General features: G+C 50.9%; 4 protein-coding genes across 4 annotated transcripts; 1 reads left to right on the top strand and 3 right to left on the bottom strand.

Annotated features, from left to right (window-relative positions):
* Positions 1-949: 949 nt before the first annotated feature.
* J7T54_000470 (uncharacterized protein) lies at positions 950-2,168 on the bottom strand (the record flags this gene model as incomplete). Its single annotated transcript, XM_051508760.1, has 4 exons — positions 950-1,003; positions 1,228-1,236; positions 1,301-1,907; positions 1,990-2,168. 4 exons carry the CDS (start codon positions 2,166-2,168, stop codon positions 950-952), a joined length of 849 nt encoding a protein of 282 aa, XP_051360228.1.
* Positions 2,169-6,742: 4,574 nt separating this feature from the next.
* On the bottom strand, positions 6,743-7,433 carry J7T54_000469 (uncharacterized protein; the record flags this gene model as incomplete). The annotated part of the gene is made up of 2 exons (XM_051508759.1): positions 6,743-6,973; positions 7,032-7,433. 2 exons carry the CDS (start codon positions 7,431-7,433, stop codon positions 6,743-6,745), a joined length of 633 nt encoding a protein of 210 aa, XP_051360227.1.
* A 2,952-nt stretch (positions 7,434-10,385) lies between these two features.
* J7T54_000468 (uncharacterized protein) lies at positions 10,386-10,637 on the bottom strand (the record flags this gene model as incomplete). The annotated part of the gene is made up of 1 exon (XM_051508758.1): positions 10,386-10,637. One exon carries the CDS (start codon positions 10,635-10,637, stop codon positions 10,386-10,388), a length of 252 nt encoding a protein of 83 aa, XP_051360226.1.
* A 1,718-nt stretch (positions 10,638-12,355) lies between these two features.
* Positions 12,356-12,991, top strand: J7T54_000467 (uncharacterized protein; the record flags this gene model as incomplete). Its single annotated transcript, XM_051508757.1, has 1 exon — positions 12,356-12,991. One exon carries the CDS (start codon positions 12,356-12,358, stop codon positions 12,989-12,991), a length of 636 nt encoding a protein of 211 aa, XP_051360225.1.
* Positions 12,992-13,057: the final 66 nt, after the last annotated feature.

Genomic DNA, 13,057 nt, shown 5'->3' with positions numbered 1-13,057 from the left:
CGTCCAGGAACTTTCCGTCAATCCACCAAACTGAAGCGGAATCTTAAATGTAGGTCAAGTGGAAGGAAATACGAAATTTTAGTTTCCTTTGACCTAGAACTTGAAGCCGCTCATGACATCACAAACCACGTAGATAATAACGCCAATAGAGGGCTCAAACCTTGATCGTACAAAGCATGTCCGATGGTCTTTAAAAGGAGATCCGGCGAATATAACTAGCTCAACCAACAAGGCGCCAGCTGGACCTGTCTGGCAACGACGGGTAGCGCTAGACGAGGGCGGGAGACGTAGTCTTGAATGATAGTGGGGGAGGGGGCATCTCTACATACTGCTCTATTCGATCTTTTTATGCCGTTTTTTTAAAAAAAAAAAAAAAAAAAATTTGAATAATAAATCGGCTGACGGAATTTAGTGGGAAGGGAGAGTAAGGACGCTGTGGTATGAAGATATTTGTCCTACTCAAAGTGCAAAGGTTTTTACCTCTAGCTATTCCGAAATAGAAGGCTAAGGAAGCTGAGCATTGTCTTAATATAATTATACGATGTTATTACGCGATAGGAAACAGAGTGATTAGACTAAACCTTGATTCTCAAAGGTTATTGCCCTATTGGCTTTTTGTAATAGTTTAAAGAAGTCTCTAGTGCCTGGGGCAAATGGGGGGTAATAGTGTTAATATAGTCATGACTAGGCGGTTAATCTTAGCAGAAAACTCTGGGTATCCAACCAAGAGTTAGCAATAATAACTAACGAACCCTTACTCTTGTTGAGTTTTAAATTTCTATCCCTTTGGACTATTTGAAGTTAATTAAGTAGTGATTCTTGATCAATATTAGCTAGAGGTGCGAGCACTCCGTAATTATCACAAACAGCAACCAGCACACCTGCATGAGCTTCGCAGCACCTTGGTGTAATAGAAAGCCTATCTGCTCGAGCCCTGTCCCAAGTCAGACTACTGCAGGAACGCTAGATTGATCCCGGCATCTGGGTGCCTCTCGTGGAGTACCTGGGTTTTCCATAGCCCTTTGCAGCAACCCCAGATACATAAGGTACCGATTACCAAGCCGAGTAAGATGATGAGAGCAATTACAGTTACACCAATCCATGCTTCGTCAACATTAAAGTCCCTCCGACGGGTCTCTGGAACGTCAAATGCCTGGTAACCTCCCGTAGGAAAGCCTGGGAACTGGGAAAAGATCCACGTGTGCCGCACCAGCAGTTGTCGATTACACCCGACAGCTGGTACATCATAATGTTAGCAAGGTCTCAGCCAGCTCTGAAGTGGAGGTATAATTCGACTTACAACGATGATGGTCACAAACAAGAGGAAGAGAATGGCGGCCAAACTTGAACAGAAGTAAAACACTTTGAAAAACTTCTTCATCCATGTCTTCTGCGGGGAGCCTAATTTGGATTTTCCGGAGACCAGGCTCCAGAAGACGCGCCCGAATTGCACAAACCATGTGGTGCTGGACAAGAAGGCGTACAGCAGGAAGCTTCCCGACCAGCATCCCAGACCCGCTGTGGGTGAGTTGTAGGCAACGGTGAAAGCCATGAGGATGAAGAACCAGAAGATCAAGAAGGAAATACACGCTGTAACCAACCACGAGAAGGAGATGCTTCGTTTGTCTTTCCCGTAGAGAAAGCCGTATACCTCTTCCGCGGTTCTCGTGTCGTATGGCTTATTGTATTTCTTGTTCCGTGCTGCCTTCAAGACGGCGAGAGCCAAGCCGCAGATTTCCCCTGTGCGTCCCTGACCGAGGAACTCTGTGATCTCAAAGATTTCGTCGTCGCCGGTATTATGAGTCCACCAATTCCGAGGGGCTCCCTGATTTTGGCCTGCTACATTCTGGGCAGCGTTTGAATGAAAAACGTATGACACGTTGTACATCCACCGTTGGAAAAGCTCTCTGTGTTCTGTCAGTTCCATGGGGCCAATAGCTTGTTCCAGAACAAGACTCAAGAAACGAGACTAGATGTATAGGGACATACCTTGACCTCTCTGTAGAATGTGGATTGCGATCCACAATGGAGAACACAACCATGACAGGCATCCATGAGTACAGTAGACCAAGTGTTAAGGGTGTCACCGTGGCGTCAGCGTCGGCAATAAAGGCCAGGGCAATGGAGATGCAAAAGGCGAAAATGAAGATGACAATAGTGCAGATCATTGGCACAACGCCCCGCCGCCTCTGCAGCCGCAATTGGTGAGACAATAGCAGGATGAGAGATTTTGTTAACTCTTTTTTCCGCTGTGGATCTTCGTCAGCGTCGGCATCGGCAAGATCTTCGTTGTCGTTTGAACGAGGAGGATCGAGAGGCTTACATAGGCCGTATAGGATGGTTTGGAGAACCTGATCTCGATTGTTCGATTCGGGCCTGATCCCCGGGATCTCGAATTGATTCAGACAGCTCAAGACATAGGAACTGGCAAGGGCGACATCCTCGTTCCATTTCAATTTAGATATCCGACTGCTTCTGCATTGGTGTACAAAGCACTTGCATGTCTGGTAAATGTTGAACAAAGTTGCTGTCATTGTGTTGGGTGGCGATCCCATCCAGTTCACAATAGAAGAAACTGTGTTCAACTTTTTGGACTCAAAGGGAAAGGTGAAGATAATAGAGAGCGGGAAGATCCAGGTCGTGACCATAGCCAAGGCCGTCTCCTCGTTAAGCAAATGGATATGGTCTCCGCAGATCTCACGGCACCCTGAGTAGTCAGCGTCGGTTTACCCGCGACATTTCATAGTTAGTACCGGACCATACGTACCGAGGTAGTTGATCGCAACTATAGTAGTCCTATTGACAGAATCTTTGAGGAGTTGGATAGGACCGTGCCAAATGTAATCGTCTATGTTGGTCTGGTCAATGAGTTTGCCGGATACCTTTCCAGTCAAGTCCAGTGTTCCATTCTGGATCGACTGCACGTCGTCGCGGCATGCTGTCCAATCATCCGCGGCTGCGGCACAGATTAGGACCAAAAAAGCCAGCAAAAAGACCAAGGCTAGCGTTGGACCCATGTGGTGTAGCTCTTTTCGTTGAGCAATCGTAGAAATCAAGTGTAAGGGGAAAAGAACGTGTATTGTGTCCGGATCTAGGGTGGGGATATGGGAGAATAGTACATTCACGCCGAAAGTCTGTTTCAGCCGTCTTAACTGAAAGCAAAGCCTCTTTATATAATAAGCGACGGGCCTCTTCTTTGTGCTCAGAAAGCATATGTGTCTGTCTTATCTGTATCAAAACTAGTTCAGGCCGACCAAGAAATCGCCGAGTTATTCAATTGGCTGAGCAAGCTCAAGTCCACCAAACAGTTCATCGGCGACCCGCATACAGATTGCTCACTCTGTTTTTCAGCTTCATTTCCTCCCTCGAGCTAAGGCGAAGCGCCTGCGTAGCTGGACCGCCTCCGTAGCCGGGTGTGATATGTCTAGCTTACTGTGGCGTCCAACGGCCGTAAAAATGCTTGCAGAACTACTTGTGGAGAAGTAGTATACGGGATTTCAGGCGCCTAATCTAATCATATTGTCACAGTAATCACCAGCCATTGCGCACCAAGGTGGCTTTCCGTGACGAGGCTTCAGGGGAGTTTGCGCCACGCGTCCTAGAGCACAACGCCCGGATAGCTGATACTGAACCCAAATTTAGGGAGCTCCTTATCATAATACACTAATGGGAACAGTTTTTCTCCTATCTCCTCGTGCCCATCAATACCGATATCTTAGCAGGTATTGTGGCAGGGACAAGTACCGATCATTCGATATTCCGAGTGCAACTACCTGCCCCATCGGATGCCCCAAGCAGTCCTCGTCTTGAGTAATTCTTTTTTTTTTTTCGAAGATCTCTTCGTTTCTCGTGGGGAAAAGAATTCCAAGCAGCAGCGATCAATATATCTCATCTACGTAACTACTTCATCATTTGGCGAAGTGGAACTCACGAGAATAGTCGCCGCGGTCATATCCAGCGAAACCTCAATATCCATTTTAAATATCACTCTTACTTGTTCTCGGGTGTTGACGTTAGGACTTATATCACATGCAGCTCACGACCTCGCCCACGGACAGCCCCGAGCGCATGGCGCGGAAACACCAGACAGATGACGGGTGTGAAGCGGGTATACGTCTCGTCCTAATTAGAGCATGAGACCCACGCGATGGATCTTCACAAAAAGTATCCTGGCGAGGTAAGATAGGAATAAGGCTCTGAGCTTAGCGCGGACAAGCACGGCACGAACTTGCCAACATTGCCCGAATCAGTTTGAGGAACAGGGGTGGACTACCTGCAAATGCTCCCCTCCCCCTCCTTGTTTTAGGAGGCGTGCGTGAGGCTGTTGCGCCTCCCTTGTTCCAATATCTGGGTGCTATCCAATCATGCCAGGAAAGAAGCCGCTGGAGGGCAGCCACCGGATGTACCAGACGTCAGCCCTGGAGGCTGACACACCCCCACGTTCAGCTTGCCAAATAAGCGCGCCTCACAACTTGTTGATTTCTCGACGTTGCGAAAGTCGCACAATCGATTCCGCGCTTGCAATTTCTTGCGCCTGACGGCCTCAGGTGAGGCGCTTGGAGTCCTGGATGTCAACTCCTGAAAACTAAACTTAAGACTCATCGCAATATTACAAAACAGAGTTTTGCGGGATTGGATAAGTCTCCGGACTAGTCCAGGGTTCAGTCAGACATCTGTAGCCACGGCCATACCTAGCTTGAGACTCCGGAGGCGAGAAGGCAAGCGCTGCTCAAATCACCAAGGTTCCCCCGAATCAACCGGCGGAAGCTCGAAAGCATCTATGCAGGAGTGAAGTCGTCTCGTTGGCTGTGGGACTGCCCCGAGTATCAGAATACGACCAAAGAACATGGCCCGAGGGGAGGATAAATCCGCAGTCTTCTGACCAACCTTTCTTGCTCTGGCTCATAGGCAACCCAGTAAGTCGACAAAGATTCGGCGTGCTCTGACTCTTGCAGAGGACAACCGGGAAGGGGATTGCCTTCATTCACATTTTCGCCACGCTCGAGGAGGGTGAACCAAAAGGTCAATGAAAGGGTTGTATCGAGCGTTCCTCTTCCAAGTCCTGCAGAGCGTTCAACCAGCAGACATCGACAGTGTGCTCGGCGACTTCTTTCCCATGACAAATAACGATCCGTGACCTGTTCCGAAGCTTCAAATTCCCCTCGAGATCATCAAAAAAATGCCCTTTGGCCCAATGACCTGGTTTGTGTCAGAGTCAACAGCCCACATTGACGGCCCGACCGGCCGCGCTGCACCCTGTCAGGGGCAAATTAGTCCTTCAACAGCAGCCTGAGGCATCAATCTCTTGATAACTTCATTCTTTCTGCCCTCTAGAACTTAGTTCCGTACGCATTCCTAATTGATCGATTTGGCCCAATCACAGAGCGTGATCCTGGTGTTGTTATCTCAAATTCAACAGTTTGAGGTTGCGCTTGACGAATGCAGCGACGATGATATTCCGAAGATGGCGACATTCTTCAACAAGCTCGTGGCGAGCGGGTCCTTTTAGAACACACAACTATGGGTATACCTTGCAAGCAGACCTTTTCCAGTTGTTGGCATGGAAAACGCAAGCCGGATCGTAGTTCAGGACCAGCCTGGCATAAGGAGAAAGCCTATCTCAACAAAAGCCTCCGTATTTGAATCACACTATGTGCGACAAAGATCCAAGGAGATGTCTCTGAGAAGGCCGAGGGCGCGTTCAACTGGACAAAACTGGTGGTTGGTGGTAGGCATGATTCACAAAAAGAGTAAAACGTTGCTCGACTAGGTACATGAACGCCGTACTATGGAACATCCCAGAAGACTTGAATGACCTTTATAGCAACATTCTGCAACGCGACCGCAGGGACCTAGACTGGCTGCGGATACCTCCTTGTATGCAGTTGCTCCTGTTCGCCCCCCGAGCCTCTGACACCTATAGATTTGTGGTGGGCCAGGCTCACATGAACGAGATAGAATCGGGGGCGTTGCCTTGGACTTGCGAGGGAGCACTGGCTTGGGGGAGTTATCACGATGGTATCGCGCGATCCATCAAATCTTACGCATTTCCAATGTTCTACCAACGCCTCTGTGTGCTTGCTTCTAGAAAGCCCGCTGCCTTGAGAACACGCCGCTCCGCTTTTGCGAACGCTTCGGCGTACTCCTCATCTTCCTCGACAACATCGTCCCTGCTACACAGGCCGCCCAATGTGAAGCCTGCGGCGACAATCTTCCCCGACTCCTGCTTTGGCGGCCCGAGCAAGACACCCTTAGTAACGAGCGTATAGCCATAGGACGTCCATCAAACCTCTCTCGCGTGTCCTCTAGGCCCTCTAGTCCGTGTCGCACAGAAGCGGAATCTGTCGAACAGATATCGCAGGCTGCTTAAAAGAGCTAAAAGACAGGTTCCCAAACGAATTATCTGCTGAGACTACTATCGCATTCATGCACGCTAGTTTGTTTCCATCGAATGTTCTAGTTAAAACTAGTAGACTATCGGGTATTGCCGACGTGTAGATCGCTGGCTTTCATCCCTAATATTAGGAATGCTCTGAGCTGATAAGATTAGTAAGACAAGGGAAGTAGTACTAATTGATATATAGGCGTATATCTGGTGATACATACGATGATAATTTCAAGGCCGAAAACCTTCTTAGGTCTCTTTTCCTGTCTCAAGCTCCTCCGCGCCGGATAAGTAGTATACCGTGGGTTAGGGGCAATAAAAGAGTTAGCTCTATATAGCTATATAAATGAACCTATTTTATTTTAATGCTTTCAGTTGGGGGCGGCTTGAGACTCGCTTAAACCAGGCCTCGACGTTGGGCGTCTTCGAAAGCTCGAACTTGCACATGGTCATGTAGCCCACAAAGCTCCACACATGCGTATCTGCCAACGTGTACTCCGATCCGAGCAAGTAGTCTCGTCCTTCAAGCGCACCATTAAGCACACAAAGAGACTTTGTAATGTCGGCCCTAGAGCGGCTCTCTAGTGCCTAGGTTGTGTTAGCATGGCGGGCGCAGGCTGAGGAATTCCAGACATGTGGAACATACCTTGATTTCTGGTGGCTGGCCATCATGCAGTGGAAGAGTATGGGCAGCGAGGTGCAAGTTGGGCCAAACAATCCACTTCATAGCTTCGCCGCGAAGAGTTCCAGCTTCGGGGAAAAGCGGTGTCCTGACGCCTTCAACCTTGCGGTCGACACCGAACGTTTCGCCAAGGTAGATGGTGATAGCGGCCGATTCCCAGATAGTGACGCCATCGTGGACAATGACGGGCACAAGGCCATTGGGGTTCACTTTGGACAGGAATGTCTCAGTTTTAGCTTCACCCTCGGTAATCTTCACATTGACTGTCTCAGCCAATGGCTCGCTCTGCCCATGCTCCAGCTCAGCAATGACTGCGCGTGTGACGTCCGCACTGGACATGGGAGAATAGTAGAACTTGAGAGGCATTGTGACGACTGGTAAGTGTCGATCTGTTGACTAATTCAATAGTTTAAAAGATTAAAATGGAATCGTGAGGTGCCAGAAGAATGGACGGGATGGTAACGTTTATATATAGTTGGATGGCTTGGCGACGGAGTCACAGTGCATTCACCCCGCTACAGCTGAAATGGGTGCTGGGCTGTGAATCCCCCAGCAACCATCGTGAATTTTGATATATCCTCAGTCGTACAATCGTTCACTGAACAACTGCGGGGTAGCACTACTTGTTGCCGTCGTTTCTTTCGGCGGTTTGGCTTTACTACGTAGCTTCTCCGGGTCATGGAGATGCCTGGCATTCAGGCTCGGGCCATTGGCGTCCTGCTACGCTGTCCTCAACATGCACGTATGATCGAGACGTAACATAGAAATATCTTAGTTCTTGTGATTCTTTAGATTACAGCTAGTCACGGTAAACGTGCTGCTGTCCTATGCGCTCGTTAGTGTCACGCCCAGTACGTCCCCCACCTGCTCGCTCCCGCGAGATCGATACTGCTTTCGACGCACGCCGTACGCCTCTTGCTAGATAGCTTCAAGAGGGTCGGCGACGCTCTTATAGTCCACAAGCAGGGATTTGACGAGTGCTACGGCAGAGGTTTTTTTCAGAACCTAGGTTGATCCTGGACTGGACGACCTATCTATTGCGGGACCATATTTTGACCACGGGAAGGGTGCACAAGAGCACAACGCTCACTCCAGAGGCATAGGGAGTGTGCCTTGGAACGGTTGCTAAATGTGGCCGTCTACGTATGCGATGCTGTACTACATATCTCTGTAAAGTCTGCTTCCCAGCCCACCTTATGCGCGTGGGACCGTGCTGGTACTGCCCGAAAGGACAAGATATGTTCCTTCCACCATGATGCCGCTCTGGTCTGCTTCGCGGTGGCATGCCTCGGTGTCTACGATTATAGTTGTGCGTGCCCCCGGTCGGTCCGAATGAGCTCGATATGCTCCCGTGCCTTCGAGGCCCGTATGGGCCATGTGTCTTTGTGAACACGGACTCGCCCAGGTTGGGAAGCCAATGGACTAGGAGCTGCCGCGCGGCAGGGAAACAGGCGCATGTCAAGCCCACCGTGACCTCTATAGTGAACCAGACACAGTGTAGTAGCCCGAAGCCGCGACGCAGAAGAGGCAGCCTGGAACGAATATCGAAGAGTGACGTGAAGAAAACACTGGTACATGTTTCATGAGATTTATGTCCCTCTGTCGTTTGGGAGAGGCTGCCGCAGCCAAGAACATGCTCAAGTCCCTACTCCCACCCGCCTACGGAGGTCACGGCAAACGTAACGAGTGGCAGTACACCAAGTACACCTAGTCGGGGAAGGATTCTCAATTCTTTCAAAAGGGTCTAGAGCAAGACCGGACGGCTGAGGTAGAGTGGACACAATCCGAGTCTAGCCTGCATTAAGTGAACTTGGCTGCCGACTGGGAACGAGGCAAGCAGGTTCTGGAGGTCGCTGCTCGGCGCCACATCCTCCCACTCCAGCCCGATAAGCAGGGTATCTTAGACTGGCAGATTGCAAGCAAGGCTTGGCTGCTGCGATATACGAAGACACCGGGTCTCCCATACGTGCGTTCGAGGAGTACAGCGCGACGCTGGGTTCTCTAGAGCGAAGAATCGTTAGACTCTCGGATACTTCTTCTCGTCAAAATACCCGTTCGACAATCCACACGAGCATGATATACGAGGGACTTACGCGGGCCGCTTTATACTTTTCCCAGCAATATAAAAGCTCTTTACCGGTGCTTGACGCTACTCCTCCCATCTAAGGAAACACAGACTAGAAGGCGAAAGCACTTGAATTCCTATAGCGAGGCCGAGTAAGGGCGCTATTTAATCTTATTTTCGCTTAACGATATCTCAGTGGGCTTACTAATAATCTTCTTTAGCAATAGTACGAGAAGGAGTACGCCCTACGCAAGCTTCTAGAGGCGTAGAAAGGAGTCCCATCCGCCGACGTCGATAAGCTTAAGAAGGAAGAGGCCCTCGAGCGTTCTGCGCTCGAGTCCTACGCGCCCGAGATTACCAAAGTATTAGCCATAAACCGACTCCACCTTCCTATCGAGGAAGTCTTTCGGCAGCACTAACCTAGCGAGGTTGTCATTCATTCCCATCTCTCTCGACATAGACTTATACTCTTTAGCATCACGCACAAGGGTATTAATCTTATCCGTCGGAGCGAAACCAGGGACATTAACGTACGGCGTTCTGCCCTCTCGTATAATCGATGCTTGAGAAACTCGTTAGATCGGATGCTGTCGCCAGAATAACTCGTAACTATCTTAGCGAAGCTTTCGGACATTCTACTCCTACCCTACCCGGACATACTGTAAGGCAAGGATTATATTATCTTTATTCGTGCCGCGGCTCTAGAAGGTTTCCCGCTTTCGGTCCTCCAGCTGCGCGGGAAACCGTTAATACTCACGCATGCCGTTTCCGAGACTCCTAGTCTCGCTATTCTTCATATGCTCGTGCAGACAGCCAAGGACCGAGCTAAGACGAGCAACAAGATTAGTATCATTACCGACCCCCATCTCGACAGGACACAAGGGGATTAGGCTCTAATAGTGGGCATAGGCGCCCTATCGCTCGCCAGCAAATACGAAACCGAAGCGTAAAATCCCCAAAGCGTATATAGCGAGACATTCCGGTCCTAGTTCCAGGAGTCGCAGATTATGCACATAAGCACCCACGGCACTATATGCCCGGACGCGCCGTGGCAGTCGTCTCTGGCGCTGCAGGAAGAATTCAAAGTCATACATCTCCTCCAGTTACAATCCTAGGCGTCGCTCGTTATTTTCGCCACCTGCCTCTCGGGGCTCGGTCGCACCATATCCGGCAACGACGTGACCGGCTTTTCGCACGCTGTGTTACAGTCCGGTGCTAGTGCATACATTGGCGCACTATGGCGGGTAAACGACCTAGTATCCATGGTGCTCATCTACGTCTTCCACAGGCAGCTCCGGTCGAATAGCGACGCTATCAGTGTCGCAGAGTGCTAGCGTAGGGCGCAGGAGACGCTTTACCGAGCGAATACCGCCATCTTCGGCGACCTGCTCAGGGAAGTGCGTGAGTCGATCGACCAAGAGGCCGCCGACACATTTGGGATGCCGGGCGCGAGGGATCTCCTCGACGACGCCATCTAAGATCTTGAGGATGAGGATTTCAGCCATCCTTAGTATTGGGCCCCGTTCACCATTGTTGGCTACGCTGGCCAAAGGCTCAATGGTCACATGTCGTCGGCAGAAGGACAACTTGAGCAACAGTCTCAGATGTTAGCCAACATGAAATACAACCACGGGTGGGAAAACCTCTCATCATCCACTGTGACAATGACCTCAAGCAGATAAATGGTATGCCATTCCTACCCAATGGCAGAATTAAAATCCTCATCCACGATTCCCACTCGCCGTGCCTTGCAACACTCCCAATGCGAAGGATACCATCCTGATTGGCCCCAGAGACATGTATATGAAGTGTTGGCCGCCAACCTCAGCCCAGCCGAAGACCTCAGGGATTGGGACACGGCCTTGTAGCCGCTCACGCATCAATACCTGGGCCTCGACCTCGGCGGTCGTAACGTCGGCTGCATACTTGACGGCTACTCCTAGGGATGGGATGATAACGGGGGGTGGACGGTTGAAAGATGCGGCACGGTAGTGGCCAGAGGCCTCACTCAAGGCTCTGATCTCCGCACGCGAGGGAAGCGCGGGCGCTCTACGCTCTTGGAAGAAACTAGGCTAGGGGAAGACCTTGATGGTTGGGTGTCGGTGCGGAGCACGCGCGTCGCTCTGGGGTCCCATTCGTCGCCATCGAAGCTGAAAAGTGGCCAGTGTTTCCGGGCGCTCGATATGATGATGCCGAGTTGAGATTCCTTGGCGAAAGATGAGGGCGATTGGGGCCGGTAAGCATAGCCCCGGCACTTTTCTTACAAAAGTCGTGCAGCTGTGGTCCGTGCTTGAAAGTCTACATGTAGCTTATTTGCAGAGGAACCAATCAAGTCGATCGGAAGGAAGACCCGGATCCCGGTGGATGCTTTCCCGCTGTGCGTACTCCGTACATGTACCTTAGTCGCGGCACGCCCAGAACTCCCGAATCCTAATTACGTAGTAGATCTATGCGCATCAAGCCGAATCGTCGTCCACCTTCCCGTTCTGCCAACAATGCCCAGACAGGGTCGTCATGCCAATGTTTCCAAGCTGATTAGAATGTGCAATGACCACGTTGTACTGCATCCAAGTCCCCTTGGAGAACTAAACCGGGGTCCGGGGGTCGGCTGGCCGATGCCTCACAAATCCACGATTGTTCCTGTTTGGCCCCTATCGCGGTGCACGATGGACGAATACGCGCTAAGTACGCGTTTTCCTCACTTTCTTGGATATAGCGAAATAGCAGATTTGTTTCAGTAGTATCAATTGTGCCTGGCTTTCTTTCGGCGTCATCAAGGCAATGCCGGGCCGATCTGTTCGTCGCTGCTCGTCAACTACAGGCTCAATGATTTTTTCCTCGTCGTCGCGTTTATGAAAACATTGGTCCATATGGGCTGTAGCTGTCTTGGTATGATATACGCCCAGAGCGGAGCCGAATCCTTCCATGCACGAAGTGATTCGGACGACGTCAAGTGGCGGCTTACGTACCCTGTACACGCTACACCTGTGGTTTCTGTAAGGCATTGACTTGGCAAACACAAAACATGGACTGCATGGGGGGACTCTAAGCATCATACTACTACCTCGGCCGACACATGTGGTTCCTGTTCTGTCTATAAAAGAGCTCGGTTACTCGCAAACTTGGTGTAGACATCAAAGCAATAACCAGCCCACTTCCCTCCCAGTCAACAACCACCTGAACACTACCTCCACACTTTGATATTGCACATCAACTCTTCGACATGAAGCTCAGCATCGCCGCTTCCCTCCTCCCTCTCGTTGCCTCGGCGGTCGTCCTGCCACGGCAACAATCCTGGGACGAATACGACGCAACCACGGACATACTGATCGAAGATGGCCTTTGCCGCAGCTACCGCACGCTGAACCCCCCGCCCGAGGCGGCCGGTCTCGTAATGTGTGAGATCTTTTGCGCGCCAGCCAGGGAGCTCGCGGGAGAGGATGAAACCTTTAGCTGGACGTGCTTTGGCGATACGGCCCCCAACCCCGTCACCGTCTACGACCCTGCGGGAGAGCCGTACACGTATGGAGAGTGTAAATGCAACCACCCGGCCATCAACTTTGTTGGCGAGACTTTTGTCGAGCTTCTGCCTTACGTGGGCCGCGTCACGTGCGCCGTGTGGAAGTTGGCCATCTCCGAAGCCGCCATCATTCTGGCCGGCACGCCTTTCACGGCCAGCACGGCCAGCATGACCCTGTTCAAGGTGGCCAAGACCATTGCGAGCACCGGCTCGGGCGCCTCGGGCTGGGAAGAGTGGATTGCGAGGGTGTCCGCAGACGACCCTTGCGACTTCAGCCCCGGGCAGATCTTCGAGGACTTTACCGGCATCAGCGACGAGGACATTTCAGCTGTCCTGTAGACGTCACGCTCACGAGTATGGATTGGAAATGAAATAAAGAAACGATTGGGTAATATCGTGAGGCGA

This window comes from Emericellopsis cladophorae (assembly GCF_022114955.1).
Source record: "Emericellopsis cladophorae strain MUM 19.33 chromosome Unknown NODE_48_length_181081_cov_114_058711, whole genome shotgun sequence".
NCBI lineage: Eukaryota > Fungi > Ascomycota > Sordariomycetes > Hypocreales > Bionectriaceae > Emericellopsis > Emericellopsis cladophorae.
This window is presented reverse-complemented; position numbering and strand designations above follow the sequence as displayed.